At 37.3% G+C, this 19,073-nt stretch overlaps 1 protein-coding gene across 24 annotated transcripts in view; it reads right to left on the bottom strand.

Annotated features, from left to right (window-relative positions):
- The window catches only part of NEB (nebulin), a 98,316-nt gene that overhangs the window by 17,747 nt on the left and 61,496 nt on the right, over positions 1-19,073 (bottom strand). For 18 of the 24 annotated variants that reach the window (XM_042877747.1, XM_042877753.1, XM_042877749.1 and 15 more), the window contains 23 exons: positions 18,793-18,897; positions 17,717-17,821; positions 17,322-17,426; positions 17,100-17,204; positions 16,526-16,630; positions 14,289-14,393; positions 12,429-12,533; positions 12,158-12,265; positions 11,311-11,415; positions 10,573-10,677; positions 10,345-10,449; positions 9,470-9,574; positions 9,250-9,360; positions 8,680-8,790; positions 8,201-8,302; positions 7,963-8,061; positions 6,742-6,840; positions 4,096-4,206; positions 3,903-4,007; positions 2,992-3,096; positions 1,590-1,694; positions 625-735; positions 48-158 (listed from right to left, as the gene is read on the bottom strand). In XM_042877747.1, coding sequence (XP_042733681.1) covers positions 48-158; positions 625-735; positions 1,590-1,694; positions 2,992-3,096; positions 3,903-4,007; positions 4,096-4,206; positions 6,742-6,840; positions 7,963-8,061; positions 8,201-8,302; positions 8,680-8,790; positions 9,250-9,360; positions 9,470-9,574; positions 10,345-10,449; positions 10,573-10,677; positions 11,311-11,415; positions 12,158-12,265; positions 12,429-12,533; positions 14,289-14,393; positions 16,526-16,630; positions 17,100-17,204; positions 17,322-17,426; positions 17,717-17,821; positions 18,793-18,897 — 2,433 coding nt within the window. The remainder of the gene's footprint in view (positions 1-47; positions 159-624; positions 736-1,589; positions 1,695-2,991; positions 3,097-3,902; positions 4,008-4,095; positions 4,207-6,741; positions 6,841-7,962; positions 8,062-8,200; positions 8,303-8,679; positions 8,791-9,249; positions 9,361-9,469; positions 9,575-10,344; positions 10,450-10,572; positions 10,678-11,310; positions 11,416-12,157; positions 12,266-12,428; positions 12,534-14,288; positions 14,394-16,525; positions 16,631-17,099; positions 17,205-17,321; positions 17,427-17,716; positions 17,822-18,792; positions 18,898-19,073) is intronic. The other 6 variants (XM_042877754.1, XM_042877772.1, XM_042877771.1 and 3 more) reach the window with 4 other exon arrangements.

Raw genomic sequence — 19,073 nt, 5'->3', positions numbered from 1 at the left:
CCCACTCAGGAGTTTGTAGGTAGTGACCACATCCTGGTGTTCCGTACCTCATTCAGGATCTGAGTTGCATTCTTTGCTCTTAACATGTCTGGAGTCTCCTCCAAAACTGATAGCCCTTTACCTTTGACACCCTCCTCCAGATCCTTCCTGTATTCTTTCTGTGGAAGAAAGAAAAGCACAAAGCCAGACTACAGAAGAGTTCTACACACTCCAGCTGTATTGCAAAAATGAAAAAACCAAAACCAAAATTAAACTAAAAGCTCCAAATTAAAGAAGGACTTTTGAAAACAGCAAAGAATATTTTTTAGGGTTATAAAAGAGCCACTGCAATGGAACAGAGTGCAGTTATTACTGTTCAAGATAAACTGCAAGGGCACCCATGTACACACTGCACTACAGGACAGTTATGTTGAAGCATGTCAGAAAGGGACACAGTGAACACGAATACAGTTAACAAAAAACAGTTAAGTGTCCATGACAAATTAGGTCACAACACAAAATATATGAAAACATGCTTAAAGTGAATGGTTAGGAAAAAGAAAGTGGTGAAGAAAAGATATTGTTGAGAATACTTAGTGGAATTATTTAACTCGTAAGAGGAAACAAAAACAGAGTAACTGCTACCTCGCTTGCTATTTTGGTTGCATATTTGACATGTAATAAGGATGGTGTTATCTCCAAGCCAGTAAGGTTTCTGCCCTTAATGGACTCTTCAAAGTCCCTCTTATATTCTTTCTAATGAGAATAATAAGAAAAAAAGCAAAATAGCAAATACTTATTACATTATTCTTAATTACATGAAAAACTTCTGCGAGAATGGAGAAGGAGCAGAGTTTGGTATTAATGGCACAGTGATGATCTTCTACAGCCAGTGCTGCTGAGAGCTAAATTAATCAATCTTCTTTCTGCTGAAGTCCATTAAATAGCTCATTACTTCCAATGCAGATATGACCTGGCACTATGTTTGTTTGCTTGTTTCCTACATATTTGTATGTGCAGAGAAAACATTTAATGGAGTCATTCAAACACAACGGCTAAGGGCCTCATACAAATGTTTTTCAACACGGGTAAGCCTTCATCTGCAACAGAACAAGATAATAGTTCAAACAAACAAAAAATAACTGCCTTAGGAAATAGAACGACAGTGAAGAACACTGTGACAACGGAGACAAACAGGCAGCAAGTGGGTTTTTCAAACACAGAGTTCTCAGGAGAAAAGGATAACCAGCACATTTTCTGTGGACAACGGTAGCTGACATACATAACATGATCCTGTGGCAAGAGTTTAAGTGAAGTATATTTCATTCTGCATTGCTTCTAGGCACTCAAAGATTTCCTTAAGCTCAATTTACTGACAGCTTCTCGATGGAAAATTACAGAAAATATACACTTCACAGTGGCACAGGAAAACGACACGATTCTTAAATAATATCCTACAACCAGTATAAAGAAACGTGACAGTTTTTCAAGCTATTGGCATACACAAGACACAAATATAATTGCAAGTGTAAATCAATGTGAAAGTTTAACTATAAAAAAAAATAGATGTTAAAGTTTCTTTAGCTTCTAAGTATTCCTCTTAACCTTACCTCACTCTGCATGAGCTGAGATTCCTTTGCAGTTAGGTATGTTGGAGTTTCAAAGTCCAGCATAGGTTTACCTTTTTCCTTCTCATACTTTTCTTTGTATTTCACCTAAGAAGAAAGGAAAACAGTTACCCTTCAAAATAATCAAATAACTTAGTTCTTCAGCTAGTATATGCCTACTGTGATCAACTGATCTCTTGTAAAAAAATGAACTTCTGACACTGATTATTTTCCTGAAATACATATTATTGACCTTAAAATGTAAAATCAAAGGTCAGCCTTGCAGCTCAGTGTGTATGGCATAAAATTCTAGTGACATATCTCCTGTTGCAGAAAATAATCAGCATCAGCTCTGATTTCAAGAAATAACTGATGACAAGAAGGAAGACAGGAAGTGTACAAAACTAGCCTGAAAGCACTCAATCTGCTCCTGATGATGGTTGAGTTCAGCCATGTTAATAAACTGCTTTAGTGTTAGTGGGAGGGCTTGAGAAGATACAACTCAGCATCTTCTTCCCTAAGTCTGTGCATTTGTATCCAGTGAGTAAACTGTCCCCACAGTTAATATATTCTGCTTCACCATACAGTATCCTGTCTTTATCCATTTTCAAACTGCTGCAGGAGGCAATGCTCTGTCCTTGGCTCAGACCAATCTCAATCTCACACCAGAGCAACAAGTGGTTGCTCTTCCACTACATTTGGACCACGCTAAAAACTGATGAACAGTCATTTTCTTGTAGTCATCTACTATGCAGTTTTTACAGTTCTGTGCCATTTTTCTGCAGCAGAACATAATCTACAGCCCTTCATGTTCCAGTAGTAACTTCTCTCTTGCTTTAGGCCCAATAAATACCTGGAGTGAGGAGGATTAAAAGACCACACCTGAGGATAAATGCCCTCGTTTGAGGAAAAGAAGTGTCAACAGCCATACCTAAGAGCAGCAGTGGTATTGTTTTCATTAAAGGAATCATGCATGCAGAAAAAGAATGGCAGAGTTCTTCTCTGTATCACTTGAGACTGGAATGGACAAAGCAACTGAAATTTGCTCTCAGTTACAATATTTTTTTTTTTTCCAGTTTCCAGTTTCTGAGATTATCAAGTCTATTTTAGTGTAGATGAAATCCCCTTAGTAAAAGTATTATGCTGAGTATCCATCCAGATACAACAAGAATAAGTAAATAGGAGATTTACTCTACAATGAAGACCTTGTGGATGTTTTGTATGTGCTCTAAACTTGCAAATGTACAAATATTTCTCATTGACTTTTGTCCTCTCAAGCATGCAGTGTTCAAAAAGCAGATTGGCACAAATTCCTATGCATCAGAGAAATTGCTAGGATGGTTTCAGTGGTGGAGACTTCAGAACTCAGTGAGTATGGTTAATGAGAAACACGTGACCAACTTACGTGGCTCTGCAGTTCTGATGCCTCCCTTAGATGAACCTGTTCAAGATTATCTGGCACCATATGGTAGTGACCCTTACTCTTCTCATATTGCTTCTTGTACTGGTACTGAAGGGAAGGTGTCAAAAATCATCTCAATAAAAAAAAAAATCCCTCAGCAAATCTACTTCTTAGGTCCAATCAAAGCAACACTTCAATGGAACATCAAAGAGAAATGAGAAATACAAAAAGCAAGACAAAAGCAAGAAGTTTAACTCTCAGCATCAAATCATCTTTAAGGATGTGAGTTGTCTTTTTGGATCGTTTTGATTGCAGCAAAATTTTTGCAAAACCAGGAATGAAAAAAAAGGAAGACAAAAAGTAAATAACAAAAAAACCAAACAAAACAAAGGCAACACAGTGGATACATAAAAAAGGCTGTGCCAGGCAGCAATGATTTTCATATTTCCTCAATAAAATTTTCAAGTATTTTGTTAGAAGTAATTCTGTACCTCTACAGTAGGAGGACGTTAAACATAAAAAGGAAATGAAAAAGCAGAGAAAAAAAAAAGTTTTAAATATAGTAAGCAATAAAGAAAAAATAAAAAAGAAAGAAGAAAATAGCATTTGTTAGTGAGATGAGATCAGTTAAAATGTAATGAAGAAGGAATCCACTGAAAACGATTAGTGGATTTAAAATACTAGCAGCTCTACAGCTAATAAAGATTACACTTCCAGAGAACAAATGTGAGAAAGTTGCTAGTTCACTAAGAAACAACAGTTAGAAAGTAGAGAAGAGATCACTACCAGGTGATGGCCCAGGAACTATAGCAAAGGGAGTAATCACTAAAGAAATAATTAGCAGAGATCAGTTCAGGCTGGAATCAGTGGGAATGGAAAAGTCAAACGGATCTGGGGTTAGTCAATGAGCTTACAGCACTGGCGAGTTGGCTGGTATTCAGGACATGGTTCATGATCAGCGACTCAGACATGTCTGTGACAGGCTTATGAAGTTTCTTGAGATCTGCTTTGTATTTCACCTGTGGATATGAAAGGATAAACTACACCAGTGAAGCCTTTCCCATAGAAAATCTGAAACTGTTAGTGGCAATGTGTAAGTGAGCATACCTCACTAGCCATGTTGTGAGCATCTTTCATGGTCTTGTAGATTTTAGCCTCCTTTAAATCATACTTTGGCTTTTTACCCTTCTCTTTGGAAAAGTTCTCCTTGTATTTCACCTAAATGTAAAAACAACAAGATATTACATCTGTTCTCAAGTATTCACCTTGGCTGTGGAAGGCAAACAGACCGTAGTACATTCTGACTGCAAGCAGAATAACAAAAATGCAGTAACTTGAAGGCATCCATTGGAATAAAGGTTACTTTAAAGATCATCTAATATGGAAAGAAAATCTACATCTGTATTTAGGAAATATCACTTTCAATCAGTGCACATGTAACATCTCCTCATTGTAAAAACAGTAACAAACACAGACAAAAGAGGTGTTGACAAGACACGGACAAGTTCTGATCCTCTGTGAGATGAAGAATTTCTCATTCAGTGACAACTGTGCATACACATAAGACATTTCACAAAGAGACAAAAACTGACAGCACAAAGACTGTTGAAAATAAGCTTTTAACATTCTTCTTGGAGAAACACAAGCTTTTAAGGCAACCTGAACACACCAGCATCAAAGACCATCAACATATCAAACACATAAATACATATTGTTAAACACATATTGTGTTTGTAGGAAGCAGAGACAGATGATAATGATCACATACACAGGACTCTAGGAATTAGACTGGATAAGGGGCTTAGCAACACTTCCAGAAAACAGATTAATATCAGCAAGGTGAACTGGATCAATGTAAGCTATAGTATTTCAGCAGACCCAGGCTGGAGGCACATATGGCAGGCTGATGACAAATGGGAGTTTGGCTAATGACTTTAATGAGGACATTTTCATTCATCTCCTCCATCCCTGCTGTTAAAGGGTAACTCCTCACTATTTCTTGCATATCTGCAAGAGGTTGTTCCATTAAGAACGGTTTTGTTTTAGTATATATATTTGCTGCCAAAGATTCACAAAATTGTTTCTGAGGAGTTGTAGAAGACTGTAAGAAAAAGAACCTCAAATAATCCATGACTGGCCTGCTTGAATGCAGAATAAAATCACTTTGTATAATCATATTTCACACTTCTGAATTCACTGGCATATTCTTGCCCATCCATCACCATGCAGTTCATGCTCCATAATGCCACTGCTCTTTTGCTTTGCAAAACATGCCAGCATTCAGGTGAAGCACACAGTGAAACAGGTAAATCTACAAATTATGGAGCTGCTGTAAGAGAACAATACTCAACATTTTTGACATTAAAAGAGTCAGTATTAGTCCTGACCTCACAAAAGTGGAAATAAGCAAGCATACAAGAATACAAGTTATGAAAGCTATGCAACATATGTTGAAGATCAGACCATCATGCCAAAGAGTTCACTGCTTGTAAGCTTGTAATGCTACTGAAGAGCTGCACAAACTGAAAGCAAGCATGCCAGACAGCAGAAATAGACCCCCCCCAAAAAAGATAAGTGGATAAACAAGCTGCTTTAAGAAGAAGCTTCACAAAGAAGACATAATGTTTCATAAAGAATAAATTCATGAGAAGAAATACCCAAGAGAAAAAACAAAGCGAAAGATGATGCCAATTGGTATTTGCCCCCTTACCACCTCTGAAAAAGCTCTCAGGACCAAAATCTCATCAAAGCGAGTTTATAAGACTAAGAGGAGAGCTGGCTGGCCTTGGAGCAAAAGTGTGGGGAAGGAGGAGGAGCTCATTATCACTGCATGGAAATAGACATCATTTCTTCTTTCTCTTGTACAGCAGTTGTTCCAGACGAGGTGTCAGTTCAAGAGTCCTCAGTAGTACCAAAACGATTCTTGCTTTCCCCAACAAGCATGGTGGCTGTCATTAAAGCATGCAAACTTACATACAGTAGTTGTGACTAGATGCAGAAAAAAACCATAATCCTCCTCTTTCATTTGCAAATACAAGTGCCAAACCGAAATGGCACGGATCTGCCTGCTGCACTTCAAAGCTGCCATGCAGCCATAGGCCTTCTGTTTTCCAGAGCTCTTGAGACAGCAAGGAATGTAAGAACATATTCGCCCTCAGATCACTACAGTGCACACTTCTCAGGGCTTATTTAATCATACACCATTTTGCCACTCCAGAACAATGTAAACAGAGTAGTTTAAGTAAAAGTATGAACAGAATTATTAAAATAATAATAATGTGAATATTCTGCATGTGGAATGACTTTTCACTTGAAATAATCATAGCATTGTTCAGGTTTGGCATAAACGTTTCTGTTTTTCATACAGCCTTGGAAAAACCAGCTCAAGCTTATATTGCTGCTTTTAGGATTTTGGGGTGAAAGAAGTGAGCACTGCAGGAGTGCATTGGAACTGCTATTAAAAACAACAAAGTTTCAAAACCATCATTGAAGGCACAGCAGCATTTCAAGCCTCAAGAGGTGCTTCTGGAAGAGACATTCCCCATGCACACAACTCCCATGCACACTCTTCCCAAATGGGAAAAAAAGGCACATCTATATATGCAGTCTCAACATTCAACACATTTGACAGAAGACGACCCAGCATAACTGGTGCATCATAGATCCTTCAGCAACACGGAGTTGTAAGTGCACAGGAAAGAAAGAGATGCAGAAAAATGGCATTCCCAGTCATGTCACTTAAAATTATCTTACATGACTACTTAGCATATTAGCTTTCTTAAACGTTCTCATCCATGGTGTATCATAAGATGCAGCTCCGTGCCCCCTCATGTGCCGCTTCAGGTATTCCGCCTACAATGCGTAGCAAGAGAGCAAGATCAGAAATGCATTTTGTTATGCATGACAGGATGAAAGCATGAAGCAGGAAGGAAGAACCAAGCAGAACTGAGGTCCTGGTGGGAGAAAACTCACAGGAAACCATCTGCTTCAGACTAGTTGCAGAACACGACCGGTGCAAAAGGGTACACAAGCTTCTGTTAACACTGCATACTGACTCCAAAATAGAAGATTTAAGACACAAAATAGAAAGAAAGTGGCTGAAAGAAACTGCTTATTCATCACATGAGGGATGACTGTGAAGAGTCAGGTAAAAGGCTGCTTCTTTTAAAGCCAGTACCCAGAAATGGGGGGGAGGGGAGTAGAAAGCATGTGCCAGCCTTAGTACTGTGTACCAAGTGCTTCATTTCCTTTTTTCATACAAACGAATAACCAGCACATCTGCATCTATTTCACCCTGGAGACAGAACATGTACTACAAACTCTAGACTTTTATAAAAAAAAAACAGCTTCCAATACCAGCAACCCTTCATTTTAAACAACACTTTTCTGAAATCAATTAGCTGGCTTTTAGAGGCAAAGACTATCTTCAGTTTTAATCTACAGGACATACAGACTTAGGCAACCAAACAACTACGATCTAACAGAGTCTTGTAAGAAGGCCAGTTAACTCCTTGCACACCAACTATTTTCAGCATTTCACAGAACTTACACATTTGTGATAGTTATTCAGAAATCTGTATGTTTCTGTATTTTAACTTTCCATACACCATCAAAATTTGAGACTGCACACTGAAATGTGTAAGTGCCATTTTCAAGAAGATGGAAACATGGCAAGGATTTTAGAGACGACAGAATAAACTGCAGAGAAATTAAATGCCTCATCTCCTAACTTCTATGAATCCACTCTTGCCTGTACAGAAGGATTGCTTCTGCTCCCATTGAAGATAGCAGAGTTCTAGAATCTGGGCACAGTTTTCCACCAGTCCAGTTTTTGTGAAAGTGTTTAAGGTGTTCCTTTAAAAATATTCCCTTATTATTTAACCTAGAAATAATTCTAGTCAAAACATTACTCTAGAAGTTAATGGTGTGTTTCTTCTCTCAGCGCTTCCAACTTTCACAGCTTTGTGTTATTACCTGACTGGTTAGCTTGGACACTTCCTTCGCCAGCTCAATATCTGGACGTCCCAGCATGGTCACACCAAGGCCAGCTTCTCCACGCTTTTTATATTCAATCTAACAAAGAAAAACATATTTATGTATATTTTAGTATCGATGAAACGCTCTTTTGATTGCTCTGTAACACTGTTTTAAGAGTAAAATTAGTGCTATAGAAACTATAAAGAAGATTTAAAAAAAACAAACCACCACTCACATCACTAATTAACTTAGCAGCCTGAGTTGCTTTCTTAATATCCGGGCGATCTGCAATAGGTGTGTAGTGGAGCTTTGACTTGGCATCTTTCTTGTATTCAATCTAATCCATGATGACAGACAAAGGAAAAAAAAGATTACTGAGTTTGTTCATGAGGAAATTATGAGGAAATGCATGCAGTCAAATTGCACAAGAAATAAGCATACACAATTGTGATTATATGTGAAGGAAAGAAATAAGTTATTTACATGCTTTGTGTAAGATTACTTCACATTATTAACGATAAATACGACTTTCAAAGACATTCTTTATTGAAGTGCAATTTTACATCTGTAAAAATTCACAGCTTTGTCCTTCAGAATTATACCTGGATGTGGAGGCTGGGAGAAACCCAGAAGTGTGTCAGTTTTTGCCAGGTGACTTTGATTTAATTTTCTTACACAAACAAGTTAATTCATGAAAACACAAAACATACTTACTGTACTCTGTTTTTTAGCAACTTCCATGGCATGTTTCACTTCAGGAGGCTCCAGCATGATAGAATAATTAGACTTGCCTTTCTCCTTCACAAACTTCTTTTTATAGTTTGTCTGCGAAGAACAAAAAGAGCTATGAGTGATTTTTTCTTTATTTCACAGGCAGGTAAATGCTACTGAAGCTTACAAACGAGTTCACTGAAGCTGTTAAGACAGATAAAATGCCTTAAGCCTCAAATATTAAGGCCACTGTGCATTTGTCTTAATCTACATTTCACATTACATAAACTGGCTGTTTGGAGGATCTTTGTTTAAACTGTATTCTATTAAAAATGAAACCTGAATTAAGGACACTCATTCATTTGCACTCAAGTCTGTCCCTTTTCTCCAGAGTATCTCCACAATATTCCAACTGTTCCTACAATTCCAAATTGTAACAATTTTATCTTTTCTGAGTCCTTGTGCATTTTACGGTAAGACTCCACCATGTAGACTCAAATATGAAACACTCTCATCAATTATAGGTACCAGCTATCAATCTCATAGCAAATTAGTACTGCAGAAGTTACTTACATCACTGACGTTCTTGGTCACCTCTTTCACATGAGCAGTGTCTCTTGTCTCAGGTAGGGTTGTGTAAGACCCACGTGGTAGCTGTTTCTTGCTGTGTTCTTTGTATTTGTTCTGAAAGCATAGGAGAAAAATAAGTAAAAAACAACACACACACACACACCCTGACCCAATATTTAAAGGATATCCATAAACATGAATAAATAACTTCCAGATGTGTTACCTCAGATACCAGAGAGCTGACATTCTTAGCCAGGAGGATCTGAGGTGTATCTGGAACAACCAGGCATGTTCCTCGAGCTTTGTTGTGCTTCTCTTTGTATTTTACCTTGCAAGGAGAAAACAATGTTTTAAGCATTGTTTTGTGATGATTTCAAAAGAGACTGCTGTTGTTCTCATTGCTTTTTAGTGGAAAAGGTGCAGATCGTTTTATATTTTGATGTTTTCCAAGACAAATTTGTTCCAGGCTCCAAACCCACATAGCTCTCAATTGGAATATTACTAATATGTGAAATATATTAATTCAATACATTCCTAGTAATTCTTAAAGATATACTGCATTCAGAACAAGTTAGGACAAGTTTGCTTTTTGTTGTTTTTTTGTTTGTTTGTTTTGTTTATTCCAGGCAACATTTTCATTTCAGTAAGGTTAATCTATAGATAAGAAAAGCTCTAGTGTATTCAGGCAATGTTAAAATTTTAATACTTATTTAATTGCAAAGACCACATATTTGTCCAGTAACATTTACAAGATCAAATTTATTCAGATCTTACCAGTTTGTCATTGAAATAAATTCATTAAATAATTGATACCGAGCACAACTTTTCAAATCACAGAATCCTAGAATGGCCTGGGTTGCAAAGGAGCACAATGCTCATCAGTTCCAACTCCCTGCTGTGTGCAGGTCACCAAGCAGCAGCCCAGGCTGCCCAGAGCCACATCCAGCCTGGCCTTGAATGCCTGCAGGGATGGGGCATCCACAGCCTCCTTGGGCAGCCTGTAACAGTGCTTCACTTCATTCTTAATCCAAACAGCCAACAAAGTAGCTTTTGTAGTAAGTTCAAGAAGAATAAAGAAGTGAATGCTCAAGTACTTACATCACTTGCCAAGATGGCATTGTTCAAAGCCAACACTGTGTTCTTATCATCTGTGACAGAGAGTTTGCATCCCTTCAGGAATTCTCGGTCCAGTTTGTATTCGTACTGCAGAAATCAATAACAAGATTAAAAAAAAAAAGAAAAAGAATCCCAGATCTACTACAGTTTTAACTGTGAAAAGGAAAAATGAGGGGAAAGGGAATATTCAGGTTGTTCAGACTTTCTTACGTCACTTTGCTGCAGAGATGACTTGGCTGCTTGGACAAAGTCAGGCCTATCAGCAATCCAGTGCCAATGAGCCTTGGCTGCCTCATATTTCTTCTTATAATCCAGCTGTTCACAGGCAAAAAACAAAAAATGAACAAAAACCCAACAATCTAATGCTGTGTACTTGACAGATTAAATTCATATAAATGCAAATTCTCTTTCAGTTTGGATAAGTAAAAGATGTAAGAAATTACATCCAGATCAGATTAGGGTTTTCCTTTGAATTATGTACAATCCTGGAGATATCCATTTACTTCAGTTAATCAACTGCTGGGTCAATAAAGTTCCATGAATGACTGAAATGATGTTTTAACTTTGAGGAAGGTAAATGCTTTCAATTCTTTGCTTATTGCAGCGGATGTTGGGCCACCACTAATAAAAAACAAATGAGAACTTCTCATTAAGCTCTCACTCCTTCTACAAGAACATTATCACAGCTTTTTTCAAAAAAGGGCAAAGCTAGAAGAATAGTGGGTGTGGGACATACAAGAAATCTCAGGTCATCTCCTGAACTTGCAAGAATGAGTACTTTAGTACAAAACACATTAACATATATTTAATTCAAGCAGCATAAGAACTAGAAATCATGTCCAACCTCAAGGAATTTCAGTAGAATTCTCAGTAATTCCCCCTGGTCACCATTGCTGGTCTCAACCACTGTGCATAACAGAAGTGCAGTACTGATCACACAGAACTCACATTGCTGTTCAGCTTGTAAGCGTGCCGTGGAGTCTTAATATGAACTGAATCTGCTACAACATTGCAGTGGGATTTATTCCTCTCATACACTTCTTTGTATTTCAGCTAAAGAAAGAAAACATTAAAAATGTTTACAAAGATAATAACACATAAAATCGAGCAACTTCAATAAGAGCAGCAGCAGAACATTAAAATCACGATATTCAAAATTGCTTCTGTAAAGATAAAATCTTCACAAAAAAAGAAATGTCATTGATACAACATAGTATCAACTGTCTGCTGGAAAGAAGGGCCCTGGTCAGGAATGTATAATGCAGCAGGCAGAACTCACCACGAAGCTGACTAACACAATTCACATATGAATGGTAATTCTGTCTGCTTCTACTTCCCTGCACTCAATAGAAATGCCTTAAAGAAACCTATCTTCTGATGGGCACACTCAATGTCTTCCAGAAATCCCTTTCCAGATTCTGAAACGTAGCACTTATTTTGGAACCAGTGTATTTCAATTCACAGGTAGCTTTTGAAGAATCTTTGTTTCTTAATGACCCACTACCATGGATGAGATACCAAATCCAGTTTTGAATTTTATTATGCATTGAGGACCACTTTAACCCAGCAAAAACATTCCAAGAGCTACTGCAGAACCTGACATGAAAAAGGTCCTGAGAAACTTAATATCCAACTGATTTTTTCAGAACAGACATTATATACATTCAGAGTTTTATATGCAAGCAAAATCAACACACTCTAATGAGAAGCTATTTTTAATGCCAGTTTCACAGATGTTAGAAATGCTACTTATCAGGGTAAGAAGTTAACTGTGTGTTTTTGGTGATTCACTTACATCACTTATCCTGTCCTTGACTTTGCGCACGTGCAGCAGCATTGGGGTGTCGTGAATTGTAGTGTAGCCTTTGGGCTTCGCTTTGTTATATTCCAACTTGTAAATAATCTGAAGGTACAAATCAGAGATCACATTATTTCTTGACAGTCTTGGTGCCAGTGGAAAAAAAAAATCAGGATGAGAAACATTTTCAAGTGAATACTGAAGATATTATTTTCAAAGGGCAGAATTTGGGAAGGAAGTATAGCTGTAAGGGACTGACCACACTTACATCACTAATCTGTTTGTTGACTTTTGCAGTCCTTAAGTTTTCTGGAGTATCCACAACTGTGGTATACTTATCTTTCTTCTTCTCATAGTCCTTTTTGTACTCCACCTAGTGATTGGCAAAGAGACCACGTTAACCACACAAACCAAGGGAAAGCAGCTCCAGGAATACACGTTTATTTCACACAAGAAATTGCAAAACCCTTTCACCAAAGCCAATGAAAACTGAACATGCAAAACAAACCAAACACTGCAAATCTCTTATCTGCCCTACAGGCTGTCTATTCGCACAATTGTTTTATATTTCTTTCACTGAATCATAAAACTTTACTTCTAGGTCCATGACTGAGTGAATAAAGCAACCTCAGCAGGTCAGTGATTCTTTTAATTCATAACGGGATGAGATCTTATTTTAGAATATTCATCAGAACAAAGAGGGATGTAAAACATCTTACACAACAGAAGATAAAAGCATCCACTGAACCATCATAATGCCAGGCTACTTTAAAGTCATTGGCAGCAGAGTCTGTATCTTAATCATTTCTTAAAGATTACCTTGTTTTACTCAGGACTCTGAACAGTTTTCAGAGGATTCAATGAGAACAGACTGTATCTCAAGAACGGTAATCCACTGTAGATAGCCTCAGGGCAGGTGGAAGAGGTTGGAACATACATTTAAAAAGGAATTTTCATGCTTTATCTTGGATCAGAAAAGAAAACCATGCTTTTGAAGAGGACTAAGACTGGCAAAACATCAATCATTACATACAAACAACAAATCAAAAAATAACACCCATTCAGATGAATATCCAGGTCAGGCAGAGTGCTATTTTTTTTTTTTCCTTCAAACACACTCAAGCTTACCTGCAAGGAGTTTTTAATGAGGTAACAAATAGACATCCACTGATCAACTGGATAAAAATGTCTAGTAATGGCCCTTGGTTCTATAATACTAATGGACTTCATTAACTGAGCCTGTAGCGACAACTCCCTCACTGTCATGTAACTGGTTTCTACTGTTGCATTTCCAGTGATAATTTATACATTACATGCCAGTTTCATCAGCCCAGTCAGAAAATGTGCTTGCCATTGAAAATAGCAAGGTTACTGCTAGCAGATCTCATTTCTCAGTAATATAAATATGTATCGGTTACTCAACAAATCACCTTTTTACCCAACTGTTACAACGAATTCCAGTTGCATAGGAATCCAGATTAAACAAAGACAATACAGAAAATGACTTCATCATAATAGCAGAATCATTTAGAGGCCTTTTTTTTAATATCAGAAATGATACCAAAGGTTCTTTTTCTGTATGAACAGATGAATCATACTCTCTACATTCAACCCTTACAAAAGATGAAAGGAGAGAGTATTTTTGTTTATAAACTTTCAGTATCTGACTGCCTGAGAGCTGGCATGCTAGCCTTATTTAAAAGGGTTGTGAGGCCATGGCACTGCTGCCCAGAGCTGTGGTTACCCATCCCTGGAGGTGCCCCAGGCTGTGGATGGGTTCTGGGCAACCTGAGCTGGGGGGCAGCCAGCCTACGGCAGGGCTGGAAAGGCTCTGAGGTCTCTTCCAACCCAACCATGCTATGATTCTGTGATCTTCAATGCATGGAAAATTGCTCTATGTACGTATGTATGGAAGATCAGCCTAAGCTAAGTGAAGTTCAAGCCCCAGTAAACGCTTTTTCAGGTAGTTTGGGTTTTGAACTATTTTACCATAGACGTACCGTTCTGCACATGGACAAAACTTTGGAGTCTGTCATCTGTGGAATCTCAGAGAACTCACAAGCATAAAAAGACCAAGCAACTAAATGGTAGTACTAATGTCTCCTACAGCAGCAGTTCTTCGTATTACCTGGCTCCATAAGTATGAGTTGTAGAGTGCTGTCAGGATATCTGGCCTCAGAATTTCATTACACCCTTGTTTCAGGAGCATCTTGGCAAGGGATTTATAACTGTTCTGTTCATGCAAATGGCAACGAAGCACAAAAGAGACTTGTGAACACCATAAACAATAAGACAGCTCTAGATCCCTGACACCTTGAGAGTGGAGAGATTTAGGCACAGTACTGTATGTATTCATTCAGATGTGCATACAATTTACATCTATGTAATTAAGAGTACATGCTGAAAGATTTGCTTATTACCCCATTAAGGAAATTATGACAATATTTTCAGGGAGATAATAGTAAATTACAGATAAAGGCACGGGCATTCAAAAATGCAATATGCCACTGCTGCTTTATGTAGAAGTAAGAAAGAAGATCGAATTTGTGGAAGCCAATGAAAGAGAGCTAATAAATAAATGCTTGACACGACGTGCATTTTTTAAAACCTCTCCATTGACTTCAACAGGCGTTAGATTGGAAATTAATTGAATATGATGTCAATTGATGCACAGTACATGAAAGTACATACAGTAGAGATTAGCTCACTCAAAAAGTAACAGTCCTTTTTGGGTGGCAAAACTAAGACTATCTGATCTGAACTAAAACATCACAATATCACAGGTGAAACCTCTGATACTGCCAGCTGTAAACATTTCACACAGACAGAGCAGCTGGGAGTGAACCAGGCACTTTCTGGCAGCACTGGCAAGTGCTCCTACGATACCTGACTGCTCAGTGTAGTCCCCCACTTGGCCAGGAGGTTCTTAGGATCATCCACAATAACGCTGTACCTATCTTTGAGCTTCTCATAGGCAGCCTTATATAATTTCTGCTCAGAATAGCATAACAAATTGTAACAAATTAAAAGAAGACAGTGAAAACATAGAGATCCTGAGATCACAGATGCATCATTTAAACCTCTTCGTATGACATATTCGAAGTCAAGGATTGAAGTTCATATCCAAAATAGAAAATGTATTATTGTTATAAAAACAAAAAACACAAAATGCAAGGAACAAACAAACAAGAAAAGAAACAGAAAAATATGCCAAAATAACATATGCAACTCTAAATTTTATCTACAAGGCCTGACTTACAATTGAAAGATACCTTCAACCCTGTTCCTGTCAATCTTCAAGAAGCCATTTTATAATTTACTTCCTTCATGAAAAAGAGCTGCTGAAGCAACCCTGTGTGGAACTAGATTCTTGATTTGAGTTCAAAGAGAGCGTGATGAGATGGAGGGGTGAATTACAGAGTTATATTATCATCAGACTTTCTGTAAGCAAAAACTTTAATCCATCATGAAAACATCACTCATATAATAGAAGACACTTCAGTAAGTTTATTTCAATGTATGGGGCTCCCCCCAAAAAGATTTTTCTCTTCCATGTCTTTCATAATAATTTGTTCCTTATTTGTACTACCAAAGAACAGCAAGACTAAACATAAACAATCTTCCATCACAAATTCTGGTTCACTGCTTATCTCATTGAGCATTAAATTGTAGCAGTGATTTCTGCAATTAACCACGTTAACCAGATTCCTGGGTTGTTGTTTTGTTTTTTTCCTTCTGTGGGACTGGTTTGTAAACCAACTCTAAGCTGGTAAGAATTCATCCAGACCACACAGATTTTCAGGGCTTTTTTTCCTAAGCATTCAATACCACTTCTCACAACTTATTGATGATTTTAATATTCCTGATACATTAAGTTCATTGCTTCTGTAGCACAGGAGAAAACAACTAAGTAGTAGAGTCAGAGAATTCAAGGCAGAATATCAGAAATGAAACTGAGCTATGATTACTTTGGCCACAATACTATCTTAATACCATCACTATTCTATACTCACAATACTATGCTTTAATTCTCTTTACACCTTTTTCCACACTGCAATCAACAGTTTTTCAACAGTGTTACTCAGCAGGTAGTATTATCAAGTTAGCAGCTCTTTACTGGTCAGCAAAGCCAAAGGTTTTTCCAGCAATTTCAAAAATGGAACAGAGGGGTCAAGATTTCACTTTTTAGTTACTGCAAATCTGTTCTGTGCTAACATTCAGGACGGTCACAGGAACAACCTTGCATTTCCTGATTTCAGTCTGACCTTAAGACATCCTTAGCTCTGAATCTATTTTCATTTATTTGCAAATTGAGAAGGACAATCAACCCTTGATTCCATATTAACAGAAATCTTTAACACTTACCGCATCCAGCAACTGAGTTGCATGTTTAAAATGCCTGTTAATTGGAGAGTCAGCTACGTACTTGTAATTAGACTTTGTCTTTTCAAATGTCTCCTTGTACTTATGCTGCAGGAAACAAAAGCACAGATATACATCACAGAGTTAACTCCAAGTTATTTTAGAAACTTTCTGCAGCAAAATATTGCTGATTTAATTATTTAACTCTACTACAAGCAAAAAATATTTGACTGCAAAATAGCTGTAAATGTAACATCTTACAGAATGGAACTATGGTATCAAGCACTCAATGGAAGCATCAATTCTTGATAACCTTAAAGCTTGATTTCTAGAATCACTATGAAAATCACAATGGAACAGAGATTGTTACAGGGACCATAGGGGATAAGTAAAAGATCATTTTGCCTCATTTTTCTTTCACACCAAGAATTGAAATTATAGATCTTTTCTCAAGTTCTACCATGACAAATTCATATCAATGCCTAGGCTGGAATTGGATTCTCCTAAGAAAAACCAAAATATAAGAAAAACATAAGAATAAAAACCATTTAGCAACAATTCAGGGTGTTTTACTTACCCCACTGTAGAGCACTTTATTCTTTCCTGCCAAAGTAAAATCTGGTGTATCCCACACATAACAGCCGATGCCTCTGAGCCACGATAAGTCTTCCTTGTATTTAACCTTTAGAAAAGAAATAAAGGATGCCTTCACTTTCTCAAGAAATAAAACTCAGTTTTCATTTAGGAAACCTACACATCAAGTTCCAATCTCTCACATCCAGGAACTATTTGAACTCACATCACTAATAGCATCTGTGACGATACGATGATGGAAATGTTCTGGTCGGTCTGGGATTGATCTCCAGACTCCCAGCTGGCTCATGTAATTTTCTTTGTATTTCACCTACAAAGAAAATTAAGAGAATGAAAAAAACAGATTTTGAGAAGCAGAATACCTCAATCCATGCAACTTTTAGACATTCTGTTTCCAGAGCACCAGAACTGTAGCAGTGGAAATAAGATTTACTTGTACTCACTTTTTTTTTTTTTTTTTAAGACCAAAGGCAATCAAGCATATAGTCAAGGAAAGAATATTAACAGTGCTGATCATATTTTCCTAATTATTTGATACAGTCAAATAGACTAACAACATGACTAGCATGTTCTAGGTTATTAGATGACAAATATACATACACTGCTAATATCATCTGTGACTTTTCGATGATAGACAATATCCAAAGCATCTTTCACTGTGTGGTATTTCCCCTTCGTGTTCTCAAAGGTTTCTTTGTAGCGCAACTGGAAAAAAGAAAAGTAATATATTAAAAAATATGTTTATCTATCAGGAGTCATTTTAGTTAAAAATCCTATATCTGAGGAATGATAAAGTTATATGTTGCTTTCCAATATCATAATATATGTCCTGAGGAATTTCAAGGAGCTTCAACTACCTAAAATCTGTTACAATTTGACTGAGACTTGTGAAGAACATTAGAAAGAAAAGGAGTTGGCACATCTAAAGCAAAACTTCATCCTACTCTTTCAGATTGCAGACTGAGAAAAGATGCCATGTGTTAAGTATTTGATCTCTAAAATAGCAAAAAAACCCCAACCTATGCATTCCTTCTTCTATGTTCTGGTCCAGAAGAAAGCAGGATGACTATTTGCCTCTCGGGGGAAAGACCTTCTCAGAAGAGAAATCCAGGTGCAAAAGAAGTGATATATTCTTAAAATCATAAAAATCCCTCTCATGAGAGCAGTAAGAAATATTCTCATCAAAACACTGGCCTAACAAATACTCCATCAGGACTTCCCAGGGTACCTGGGCAATGTGCAGTGTAAAATATGTAGCAAAGGTCCCACTAAAGAGTCTCTGATTGATTTCTAAATGAAACAATGAGCAAGTTCTCAGGGACACGTAAGTGAACTCCTAAAACCAAGCAGAGATGAAATTATCTGAATCATTTCACACTGATCTGCGCTACTGGGTGATTTCATATGTAAGCAACTTATTTTTTTTCCTTTTCTGAGTCAACATTTCAGTGCAAAGCAAAATGAATATGAATTATAATAAAGGTAAGAAAGCACTACAGTGACACCAAGTGAAAACTATTTCTGTAATATCAAATGGAAATGGAAGAGAGATTCTTGAAACAAGCTGAGCCAATCCATGGCTTGCATGCTTGTTCCCCACTAACCCCCACCCCTTTTTTATTTTTTTTTGTAGAAACCAAGAAAAATTGGAATGAAATCATTCATGGACTACATACATCACTGGCATTCAGGTATGCTCTCTTGGCTCTGATCAAGACTGGTGTGTCAAGGACTGGTGTGTATTTGTCCTTCATCTTCTCATACTGGATCTTATATTTTGTCTAAGAGAAATAGTAAAAGTTAAAGGTTACATCTTCAGTCTTAGAAGCAGTTGCCAATCTCATATTACATTAACAGCTAGAGGTGCTATCCGAGTGCACAGTCATTCTTGCAAAGCTCTCTGTCAAAACACTGGGAAATAAACTTGGCTGTTCAATTCATACTAGATGTTCCACAT

Source organism: Lagopus leucura, unplaced genomic scaffold, assembly GCF_019238085.1.
Source record: "Lagopus leucura isolate 7727_CA_CO unplaced genomic scaffold, USGS_WTPT01 Super-Scaffold_100019, whole genome shotgun sequence".
Classification (NCBI taxonomy): Eukaryota; Metazoa; Chordata; class Aves; order Galliformes; family Phasianidae; genus Lagopus; species Lagopus leucura.
The sequence above is the reverse complement of the archived record's forward strand: the minus strand, read 5'-3'. Positions and strand labels throughout refer to the sequence as shown.